Source organism: Rana temporaria, chromosome 5 (assembly GCF_905171775.1).
Source record: "Rana temporaria chromosome 5, aRanTem1.1, whole genome shotgun sequence".
Lineage (NCBI taxonomy): Eukaryota > Metazoa > Chordata > Amphibia > Anura > Ranidae > Rana > Rana temporaria.
Window position 1 is genome coordinate 6,282,402 of NC_053493.1, and position 12,055 is coordinate 6,294,456.

Consider the following 12,055-nt stretch of genomic DNA (forward strand, 5'->3'; position numbering starts at 1 on the left):
CCGCAAAGATCCGCTTTTTCAGACGGAAGAAAACCCTATTTTTCTTCCGTCTGGCGGAACGGATCGGATGAATACGGACACACGGTCCGTATTCATCTGATTCCCCATAGGAGAGAGCGGAGGAGAGACAGGGCGGTCTCTGCACAGTGTGCGGGGACCGCCCTGTCCGCCGACAGCTCAGCAGGGATTACGGAGGATCCCCGCTGAGCCGACGGACACACACGGGGCGGATCAATACGGATCCGCTCCGTGTGAAAGAGCCCTTAAAAATCTCCATAGGTGACGTATAAAAAAAAATCCTCTTTAAACAGCCGACGTATTCCTGCGGCGGACGGTCCGTAAGTGGTTAAAGGTCGGTACTAAGACGGCCCCCCACTCAACTCAATTTTTTTGTAAATAAGTACGTTTTCTTCTTCGATCATGGGCACTGATATGGCGGCACTGATGGGCACCGATGAGGTGGCACTGATGGGCATCGGGGTGGCGACACTGATGGGCACTGATAGGCAGCACTGATGGGCACCGATAGGCGGTGCTGGTATGCGGCACTGATGGGCACTCATAGGTGGCACTGATGGGTACTTATGGGTGGCACTGATAGGTGGGCACTGGGCATGGATGGGCACTGAGGGACACTGAGGGGTGGCACTGAGGGCATTGCTGGGCATCACTTGTTTATCCCAGTCCCCGTGTTGCCAGTCAGTGCCCATTTGTGGGCACTGATTGTCATCTTTCTCATTTTTTTTTTTTTACTGCCCCCTTCCCTGGTGGTCCAGTGTGGGCATCCGAGGGGGGCTGCACTGATAAACAATCAGCGCGAACCCCCCCCTGTCAGGAGAGCCGCCGATCGGCTCTCCTCTACTCGCGTCTGTCAGACGGCTCTTCCTGTCTACATCGTGATCAGCCGTAATTGGACATGGCTGATCACGTGGTAAAGAGCCGGTGATCTGCCGATATGGTTCCGGCTATCGTGAAAGTTCCTGCGCAGGCGCACTATGATCTGCCGATATGGTTCCGGCTAACGAGAAAGTTCCTTTAAGGACTGCGCATGCGCAAACTTGCCGACAGAAATCTCCAAACCTCGGCCGGCATCCAGGGCAACGTGGATTTCGAGGAAAGTGGCCAGTCGTTTTGCTCGCCCGGCCTCCTGGCTCTTTCTTTAACATCCGCCAATCCACGGGGATGTTAAAGAATGAGCCTGGATGCCGGGCGAGGTTCGGAGATTTCCGTTGGCAAGTTTGCGCCTGCGCAGTCATTGAAGGAACTTTCCCGTTAGGGGAACTTTAAGGACAAGTCACTGGCTCTTTACCGAGATCGGAGATGCAGGGTGTCAGACTGACACCCCGCATCACCGATCGCCGCGCTACGCGCGCCGGCATTTAATTCTGCTGGACGTCAATAGACGTCCAGTCAGGATTTCACAACCACTTCCCGGACGTCAATTGTCTATTGACCGGGCGGGAAGTGGTTAATAAAAAAAAAAAAATATATATATATATATATATATATATATATATATATAAAAATGTTTTTTATAAAATTAAAAGGGGGGTTTCCATCCGGGGCCCTGGGAACCTCCGGGCCCCTTACAAAAAAGAAATGACAGCGTACTGCCTGTACCACCCTGATGGCGGCCCTGCCTACCGTAGGACATCATATGACGTCCGGGACTTCAGTGGGGGATACCTGAATGATGGGTTCAGCTACAGGCAGATATCCGTCTTTTCAGGCGGCGATTCTGCGCACCATAAGAACGATCATAGCGGCGGTTCCGCTGCTTGATCGTTCTTATAGGTGACGGGAGGGGACATTCCCTCCCCCTGCCACCAGCCACCATCCGGTGCTTCTCTGGTCTCTCCCGTGCCATCGGAGGCGCGGAGAAAGTATTGTCCAGAGCCGGATGAGTAGTATAGAGATGACCGGTGACCAGATGGTCACCTGTCATCTCTATGACTGTCGGAGGCCCGGGCATGATGTTATGATGTCACGCCCGGGTACCTGGAAGTAAAGAAAGCTGCAATCGTGGTTGAAAGCATGAGAGTTTTTTTCTCACAATCTCATGCTTTCCAGCCCTTGAGGAGAGATGTGAGGTCTTATAGCCCCCGCACCTCTCCATAAAGAGGACCTGTCACACACTATTCCTATTACAAGGGATGTTTACATTCCTTGTAATAGGAATAAAAGTGATAAAAAAAAAGTGTAAAAATAAATAAATTTAAGTAAAATAAAAAATAAATAAATATTTAAAACGCCCCTGTCCCCGGTAGCTTGCGCTCAGAAGCGAGCGCACGCGTAAGTCCCGCCCACATATGTAAACGCCGTTAAAACCCCACATGTGAGGTATCCTCCTCTGTAACTCTAAAGCGCCGCCTATGGAGATTTTTAAGTACCGAAGTTTGGCGCCATTCCATGAGTGTGCGCAGTTTTACTAGGCGTGACTTCATCTTTCATATTATACAAAAAAATTGGGCTAACTTTACTGTTTTATTGTTTAATTTTTATGAAACCGTTTCTTCCCCCCCCCCCCCCCAAAAAAATAGGCGTTTGAAAAATGATTGCTCAAATAAGTGTATATATATATATATATATATATATATATATATATATATATATATATATATATATATATATATATATATATATCTTTATCTAGTGTGACGTGTGAGGTGTGAGGGATTATGTGTCACACAGAACTTTGTACACAGCTGACAAGGCAGATGAAGTGACATGAGGAGAATCTCCCCACCCCCCCTCCGGCCTGGAATGGTTCAGTCCGCTCTGTGTGATCTCCGGTATCACTAGACGACGGAAGATCTCATCTCGGCCGGGAATAGGGGTTGCTCTGTGACGACACCTATCCAGCCTGGCCCCTAACAAGGTAATACAGATCTGTAGATGTGGAGAATGGAGATTATAACTGAGGAGGAATGTGATTAGAGGGGTCGGTCTGTCTGAGGTGAGGAGTAAAACCCTTTAGTGTGTGTTGGTCTCCCCCCCAGCCGGCTGTGCGGATGGTTGGTTCCGGGGTATATGTCAGTCAGGCAGCAGGAAGATCACTGAGAGGTGTGTATGGGGGCTCCGTCCATTTATTCATTCATTCCCGGGGAGGGGGAAGTCCGTCCATTCATTCCCGGGAGGGGGGTGGGGGGATTGGTGGATGGGGGAGGGTTGTGTACAGTGAGAAGTCCATGCATTCCCTGGAGAGGGGGGTGTGGCGTGGAGGTGCGAGTGACATATAGGAAAAGGGAGCACTGTGAGGAGCACTGTGGGGGTGCGGTGTAGTGGGGAGCACTGTGGGGGTGCCGTATAGTGGGGAGCACTGCAGTGCAGTGGGGAGCACTGTGGGGGTGCAGTGTAGTGGGGAGCACTGTGGGGGTGCGGTGTAGTGGGGGTGCGGTGTAGTGGGGACACTGTGGGGGTGCAGTGAGGAGCACTGTGGGGGTGCGGTGTAGTGGGGAGCACTGTGGGGGTGCAGTGTAGTGGGGAGCACTGTGGGGGTGGGGGTGCGGTGTAGTGGGGACACTGTGGGGGTGCAGTGAGGAGCACTGTGGGGGTGCGGTGTAGTGGGGAGCACTGTGGGGGTGCAGTGAGGAGCACTGTGGGGGTGAGGTGTAGTGGGGAGCACTGTGGGGGTGCAGTGAGGAGCACTGTGGGGTGCGGTGTAGTGGGGACACTGTGGGGGTGCAGTGAGGAGCACTGTGGGGGTGTAGTGGGGAGCACTCTTGGGTGTTGTGGGGAGCACTTTTAGGTGTTGTGGGAGTGCAGTATAGTGGGGAGCACTGTGGGGATGCAGTGTAGTGGGGAGCACTGTGGGGATGCAGTGTAGTGGGGAGCACTGTGGGGGTGCAGTATAGTGGGGAGCACTGTGGGGGTGCAGTGTAGTGGGGAGCACTGTAGGGGTACAGTATAGTGGGGAGCACTGTAGGGGTGCAGTATAGTGGGGAGCACAGTGGGGAGCACTTTTGGGTATTGTGGGGAGTAAGGATGAGCTCTGGCGTGTTCGCATAGAACACGTGCAGAGCCCGCCAGGAAGTGAGCACAGCGCTGCGCTAATCACAGCCAGGGAGACATTGTCCCGATGCTCGGCTGCAGGGATCATGAAATGTCTCCCTGGCTGTTATTAGCGCAGCGCGGGTGCCGATATCCTGGCGGGCTCTGCACGTGTTCTATGTGAACACGCCAGAGCTCATCCTTAGTGGGGAGCACTGTGGGGGTGCAGTATAGTGGGGAGCACTTTTGGGTGCAGTGGGGAGCACTGTGGGGGGTGCAGTATAGTGGGGAGCACTGTGGGGGTGCAGTGTAGTGGGGAGCACTGTGGGGGTGCAGTGTAGTGGGGAGCACTTTTGGGTGCAGTGGGGAGCACTGTGGGGGTGCAGTATAGTGAGCAGAACTTGTTGGTGTTGTGGGGGTGCAGTGGGGAGCATTTTTGTGTGTTGTGGGGGTGCAGTATAGTGGGGAGCACTCTTGGGTGTTGTGGGGAGCGCTATTGGGTGTTGTGGGGGAGCACTTTTAGGTGTTGTGGGGGTGCAGTATAGTGGGGAGCACTGTGGGAGTGCAGTGGGGAGCACTGTGGGGATGCAGTGTAGTGGGGAGCACTGTGGGGTGTTGTAAAGAGCGCAGTGGGGAGCACTGTGGGGGTGCAGTGTAGTGGGGAGCACTGTGGGGGTGCGGCGTAGTGGGGAGCACTGTGGGGGGTGCAGTGTAGTGGGGAGCGGTGTAGTGGGGAGCACTGTGGGGTGTTGTAAAGAGCGCAGTGGGGAGCACTGTGGGGGTGCGGTGTAGTGGGGAGCACTGTGGGGGTGCAGTGAATGAGCACTGTGGGGTGAAGGAGCAGTATACGTATATCGACACGCATACAATATATAGGATTTCTAATTCTGTTCAGCCAGTCTTGTGATCCATCCACCTCTACCTGACAGCACAACCTGTCAGTGCAATGCCGGGGGGGGGGGGGGGCAATTACCGGGGTGTGCCGAGGGAAAGGTCCATTGCCGGGGAAAATGTAAATGAGACCCTTATTTATTTTACTTTATTTTATTTATTTATTTTCACTATAAAAAAAAAATTTGGGTCATTAAACTCCCTCACTCCATACACAGGCAGGGACAGGACGCCATCACCTCCGCCACTGCCGACTCTGTATGATGCACACTCCTGACCCCTGCACTCTGTACATTACACACTCCTGACCCCTGCACTCTGTACATTACACACTCCTGACCCCTGCACTCTGTACATTACACACACTCCTGACCCCTGCACTCTGTACATTACACACTCCTGACCCCTGCACTCTGTGCATTACACACTCCTGACCCCTGCACTCTGTATTATACACAGTCTGGACCCCTGTACTCTGTATTATACACACTCCTGACCCCTGTACTCTGTACATTACACACTCCTGACCCCTGCACTCTGTATTATACACACTCCTGACCCTGCACTCTGTACATTACACACTCCTGACCCCTGCACTCTGTACATTACACACTCCTGACCCCTGTACATTACACACTCCTGACCCCTGCACTCTGTACATTACACACTCCTGACCCCTGCACTCTGTACATTACTGTTGCTGTGCTGGTCGGTGGTGCCGTTGTCCGTGTTCCTAAGTTCTTGTCTTCTCCTGCAGGTGTCCTGACCTGGAAGCACCATGTGGCTCGTGGTTTCCCTCCTCGGCCTCACCGCCGCCTTGTTCTCCCTGCTGGACGTCTGGTACTTCCTCCGCGCCTTCTTCTCGGTCCTGAGGGCCCGCCTGCAGCCCGTGGTGAAGGACCTGCTGAAGGAGCACGCCTTCTCGGGTTTGGTTCTGCCCCACGACCTGGACTTCCTCCTCCACATGAACAACTCCCGCTACCTCCGGGAGGCCGACTTCGCCAGACTCTCCTGCTTCACCCGCTGCGGCCTCTTCGGAGCCATCCACGGGTTGGGGGCCGGCATGGTGATGGCCGCCTGCACCGTTCGCTACCGCCGCTCGCTGCGCCTGTTCGAGGCGTTCGAGATACGCACCCGTCTGATCTGCTGGGATGACAAGGCCTTCTACGTGGAGCAACGCTTCGTGGCGCCCAAAGATGGCTTCGTCTGCGCCGTTCTGCTGAGTCGGCAGCACATCATAGGCAACACCCCGGACAAGGTGGTGCAAAGCATGTGCAAGAGAAAGGTGAGCGGGGCGAATGGGAGGTACCCTAGAGGAGAATTGGTAAAATACGGTATATACCAAACCACTTCTGGACCAGTGACGTACCAGTACGTTGCTGGACCTCCGGTGGTGACACCGGGATGATACCGGCAGCTGCAACCGTTTTTGGAGCCGGTGTTCTGTCAAACTCCAACCCCTCAAAATCTCCAACCACGTCAATTGGAGATTTCCACAAGTTGGTTGTTTTGACAGAACACCGGCAGCCTTGACATTGCTAGTAACCAACAACATGGCCGCCTCCGAGGTGGAGACAACTTTTTTCTTTTTTCCCTCCTTAGCCTGTGTTCTGTCAAAACAGCCAACTTGTTGAAATCTAAAATATACTGGGCCGGATTCAGATACATTGGTGTATCTATCCGCCCGATACGTTACGGCGCTGTAACTTTGGGCGCAAGTTCCGTATTCAGAAAGAACTTGCGCCCTAAGTTACGGCGGCGTAACGTATGTGGGCCGGCGTAAACCCGCCTAATTCAAATGGGGATGTTGGGGGCGTGTTTTATTTAAATTTGCTTTGACCCCGCGTATTTTACGTTTCTTTTTTAACGGCGCATGCGCCGTTCGTGAAAAAATCCCAGTGCGCATGCTCGAAAATCTGCCCGCAAAACGTCATTGCTTTCGACTTGAACGTAAATTACGTCCAGCCCTATTCGCGAACGACTTAGGCAAACGACGTAAAATTTTCAAAACTCGACGCGGGAACGACGGCCATACTTAACATTAGCTACGCCTCATATAGCAGGGGTAACTTTACGCCGAAAAAAGCCTAACGTAAACGAAGTAACAAAAATGCGCCGGCCGGATGTACGTTTCTGAATCGGCGTAACTACCTAATTTGCATATTCCTCGCGCAACTATACGGAAGCGCCACCTAGCGGCCAGCATGAAATTGCAGCCTAAGATACGACGGTGTAAGACACTTACACCTGTCGGATCTTAGGGATATCGATGCGTAACCTGATTCTATGAATCAGTCGCATAGATACGACCGGCCGGACTCAGAGATACGACAACGTATCAGGAGATACGCCGTGGTATCTTGTTTCTGAATCCGGCCCACTGATGCTGCAGTCACCGGCCGTGACGTGGTCGGAGATTTCGACAAGTTGGCTGTTTTGACAGAACACTGACTAAGGACGAAAAAAGTTGTCTCCACCTTGGAGACGGCCATGTTGTTGGTTACTAGCGGGCGGACTAACAGTGTCCACGCTGCCATGTTCTGTCAAACTCTCCCCCCCCCCCCCCCCGTCAAAATCTCAAACCATGTCACCTCTGGTGACTCTCCAGCATCATTAATTGGAGCTTTCCACGAGTTGGCTGTTTTGACAGAACACCGGCGGCATTGACATTGTTAGCCCGCCCGCTAGTAACCAAAAACATGGCCGCTTCCAAGGCAGAGACAACAATTTTTCTTCCTTAGCCAGTGCTCTGTTTAACATTTATACGGCGGCAGGTCGGCTCTGCTGGGCGAGATCACGTAGCTATACGTCATCTCGCCGAGCAGCCAATAGGGGCGCGCGCCCCCCCCTCCCGCGCTCGCCCCTGACGCGCGTGCCCAGCGGGCGCGATCGCCGCCGGTCACCCGCGATCGCTCGTTACAGAGCGAGAACTGGGAACACAGCTCCCGGTCCTGTCAGGGGAGAAATGCCTGACCGTCTGTTCATACAATGTATGAACAGCGATCAGTCATTTGCCCTAGTGATTTCACACCCCCCCTACAGTTAGAACACACCCAGGGAACATACTTAACCCCTTCCCCGCCCCCTAGTGTTAACCCCTTCACTGCCAGTGGCATTTTTACAGTAATCAATGCATTTTTAGAGCACTGATCGCTATAAAAATGCCAATGGTCCCAAAAATGTGTCTGAAGTGTCCACCATAATGTCGCAGTACCGATAAAAATCGCTGATCGCCGCCATTACTAGTAAAAAAAAAGAATATTAATAAAAATGCCATAAAACTACCCCCTATTTTGTAAACGCTATAAATTTTGCGCAAACCAATCAATAAACGCTTATTGCGATTTTTTTTTCTTCTACGAAAAATATGTAGAAGAATACGTATCGGCCTAAACTGAGGGAAAGAAAATCGTTTTTTTATATATTTTTGGGGGATATTTATTATAGCAAAAAGTAAAAAATATTCATTTTTTTCCAAATTGTCGCTCTATTTTTTTTTTTACAGCGCAAAAACTAAAAACCGCAGAGGTGATCAAATACCCCCAAAAGAAAGCTCTATTTGTGGGGAAAAAAGGACGCCAATTTTGTTTGGGAGCCACGTAGCACGACCGCGCAATTGTCATTTAAAGCGACGCAGTGCCGAATCGCAAAAAGTGGCCTGGTCTTTGACCAGCAATATGGTCCGGGGGGTAAGTGGTTAAACAGCCAACTCGTTGAAATCTCCAATTACTAATGCTGGAAAATGACTGTAAGTGATTGGAGATTTCGACGAGTTGGCTGTTTTGACAGAACACCGACTAAGTAGGAAAAAAAGTTGTCTCTGCCATGTTGTTGGTTACTAGTGGGCAGACTTATAGGTAGATTCAGGTACAGGTGCGCAATTTTAAGACGGCGTAGCCTAGCGTGTTTACACTACGCCGCTTTAAGTAAGAGAGGCAAGTACATGATTCTCAAAGCACTTACCTCCTTACTTAGGGCGGCATAGTGTAATCGCGGCAGGCGTAAGGGCGCCTAATTCAAATGGGTTGGAGGGGGGCGTGTTTAATGGTAATGAGGCTTGACCTCACGTTTTTGACGTTTTTTGGGTACTGCGCATGCGCCGGGCGCCTACATTTCCCAGTGCGCATTGCGGCTAAGTACGCCGTACGGGCCTATTGATTTAGACGTGGACGTAAACGACGTAAATCCCGATTCACGGACGACTTGCGCAAACGACGTAAAAATTTCGAATTTCGCGGCGGGAACGGCGGCCATACTTGACATTACTATTCCACTAGAGCCTAGCTGTAACTTTACGCGGCCTATCTCTTACGTAAACGGCGTAAAAGTACTGCGTCGGCCTGGCGTACGTTCGTGAATCGGCGTATCCCCTCATTTACATATTCTACGCCGACTGCAATGGAAGCGCCACCTAGCGGCCATCCAAAATATTGCAATCTAAGATAGGACGGCGCAAGCCCTCGTATCTTAGATATGTTTAAGCGTATCTCTGTTTGAGCATACACTTAAACATAAGTCGGCGCAGATTCTGAGTTAGGCTTATCTACTGATAAGCCGGCCTAACTCTTTCTGAATCTACCTATTGGATTCCTTATAGGAGTTTAATCATCTAATTGGTCGTGCTTTCTGATGTTGAAGTTTTTAGGAGGTGCCCCCAATATTATGAACTAACACAGGATATCGATTTCCCATTAATTGGATCTTTATCAATGGGGGGCTCTTTAGAACCTTGAAACATGTTGGCTTTTTAGCCAGAAATAAATGACCTATTCCAGGACCCTAAACCAGGAGCACTGTGTATGAGGCTGCATTCACACCTGAGCGTAGCTTGTTTGGTCGTTTTTTCCGGCGTTTTGTCGTGCATATTCATGCGTATTTGTGCGTTTGCATACAGCGTCGTCCGACGTTTTTGTACTTCGACATTTTTTATTTTAGCCAATAGGATAAATTATCATCTTTTCATCACTTGTTGCTATGTTGGTAGATTTTATTTATCTTCTGCCTGGGTGAAAAGTTCTATTGATTAAAGCGACAAATCGCCCGTAGCAAACGCTCATTGTCGCGCTAGTCGCTTGAATCAACCTTTTTTCATTACTTTCTATGGGAAATACAAACGCTCAAAAACGCCCAAACCGCCCGATTCACTCGACAAAAAAGGGTCCGGAACTTGTTTGAGCTTCAGGCGTTCGGCGTCAGGCGTTTTGGAGTGGCGACAAAACGCTCAGTTGTGAATGCAGCCTTAGTGTCCACGCTGCCGGTGTTCTTTCCAACTCAGCAAAATATCCAACCACCTCTCTTCCGGTGACTTTCCAGCATCAGTGATTGGGGATTTCCACAAGTTGGCTGTTTTGACAGAACACCGGCTAAGGTGGAAAAAAATTGTGTCTCCGCCTTGGAAGCGGCCATGTTGTTGTTTACAAGCGGGCGGAACTATCCATGTCCATGCTGCCAGTGTTCTGTCAAACCAGCCAACTTGTGGAAATCTCCAACTACGTCACTTTCGGTGACTCTCCAGCATCAGTAATTGGAGAGTTCCACAAGTTGACTGTTTTGACAGAACACCGGCAGCGTGGACATTGTTAGTCCGCCCGCTAGTAACCAACAACATGGTCGCCTCCAAAGCGGAGACAACTTTTTTTTCCTCCTTAGCTGGTGTTCTGCCAAAACAGCCAACTCGTCGAAATCTTTAATTACTAATGCTGGAGAATCACCGGAAGTGATGTGGTTGGAGATTTCGACGAGTTGGCTGTTTTGACAGAACACCGGCTACGGAGGAAAAAAAAGTTGTCTCTGCCTTGGAGGCAGCCATGTTGTCGGTTACTAGCGGGCGGACTAACAATGTCCACGCTGCCGGTGTTCTGTCAAACCAGCCAACTTGTGTAAACTCCAAACACGTCACTTCTTGTGAATCGTCAGCATCAGTAATTGGAGCTTTCTACGAGTTGGCTGTTTTGACAGAACACCGGTGGCATTGACATTGTTAGTCCGCCTGCTAGTAACCAACAACACGGTTGGACAAGCAGACTTTTTTTTTTCCCCCTTCTTAGCCGGTGTTCTATAAAAATAGCCAACTCTTCGAAATCTCCAATTACTAATGCTAGAGAGTCACCGGCCGTGATGTGGTTGGAAATTTCGACAAGTTGGCTGTTTTGACAGATCACCGGCTAAGGAGGAAAAAAGTTGTCTCTGCCTTGGAGGCAGCCATGTTGTTGGTTACTAGTGGGCGGACTAACAATGTCCACGCTGCCGGTGTTCTGTCAAACCAGCCAACTTGTGGAAATCTCCAACCACGTCACTTCTGGTGAATCGTTAGCATCAGTAATTTGAGATTTCCACAAGTTGGCTGGTTTGACAGAACACCGGCAGCATTGACATTGTTGGTCCGCCTGCTAGAAACCAACAACATGGCCGCCTCCAAGGTGGAGACAACTTTTTTTCATCATCCTTACCCAGTGTTCTGTCAAAACAGCCAACTCGTCAAAATCTCCAATTTACTGATACTGGAGAGTCATCGGAAGTGAGTGTTTTCAGGGCGCCCCGGTAAAAAAAAGTAAGCCTGAGAAACACTAGCAAGCGGCGAGAGGGGAGGGTGCTTCCGAAAACGTTTCAACAGCTAATTACTGTGGAGGGGTGGCAAGTGGTAAAACAATCAAAAAAGTTAAACTCACAATTTTTTTTGAAAAAGGTAAAGCAAAATGGACTAAGAACCATTATGTTCCACTTAGAAGGCAGATATTTTTCATGCTCCTGTTTGTCCTCCACAGGTGGAGTCTCCAGAATTCCCGGATGAGGTCCTCCACTGGATCGACTACAACGACAGCAGCAGCCAGAAGCTGAGGGCAGAGAGCGGGATGTCTCACACTAAAGACCAGTAGTGACGCGTCCAGCATTGGCCCCCCCCCCCCCCCCCCATTTATTCCTGCTGACCCTGCCTGGTCTAGTGCAGCTAGTTTAGGATTGTGGCTCCAGTGTACACGTGTAGTCCTCTGCTCCTGTAAGATAAAAGCCGTAACATTCCCGCTGGTGAGCCTCCAGGGAGAGAGCTGTGTACAGGTAGCGGTGTGTGTCGGGGGCTCGGCCGTCTGCGTCGCCTGAAAGAGTTCTATCTTAGTTTTTTTTTTTTTGTGTGTTTTTTATATTTGATTTGAAGAAGTGCCCCCCCGGCCCAGCTTAC

The 12,055-nt window shown here is 50.7% G+C and overlaps 1 protein-coding gene across 1 annotated transcript; it reads left to right on the forward strand.

The window, feature by feature from the left end:
* The first annotated feature begins 2,996 nt into the window (after positions 1-2,996).
* On the forward strand, positions 2,997-11,786 carry THEM6 (thioesterase superfamily member 6). The gene is made up of 3 exons (XM_040352097.1): positions 2,997-3,063; positions 5,639-6,166; positions 11,646-11,786. Exons 2-3 carry the CDS (start codon positions 5,660-5,662, stop codon positions 11,754-11,756), a joined length of 618 nt encoding a protein of 205 aa, XP_040208031.1. The 5' UTR covers positions 2,997-3,063; positions 5,639-5,659; the 3' UTR covers positions 11,757-11,786.
* Positions 11,787-12,055: the final 269 nt, after the last annotated feature.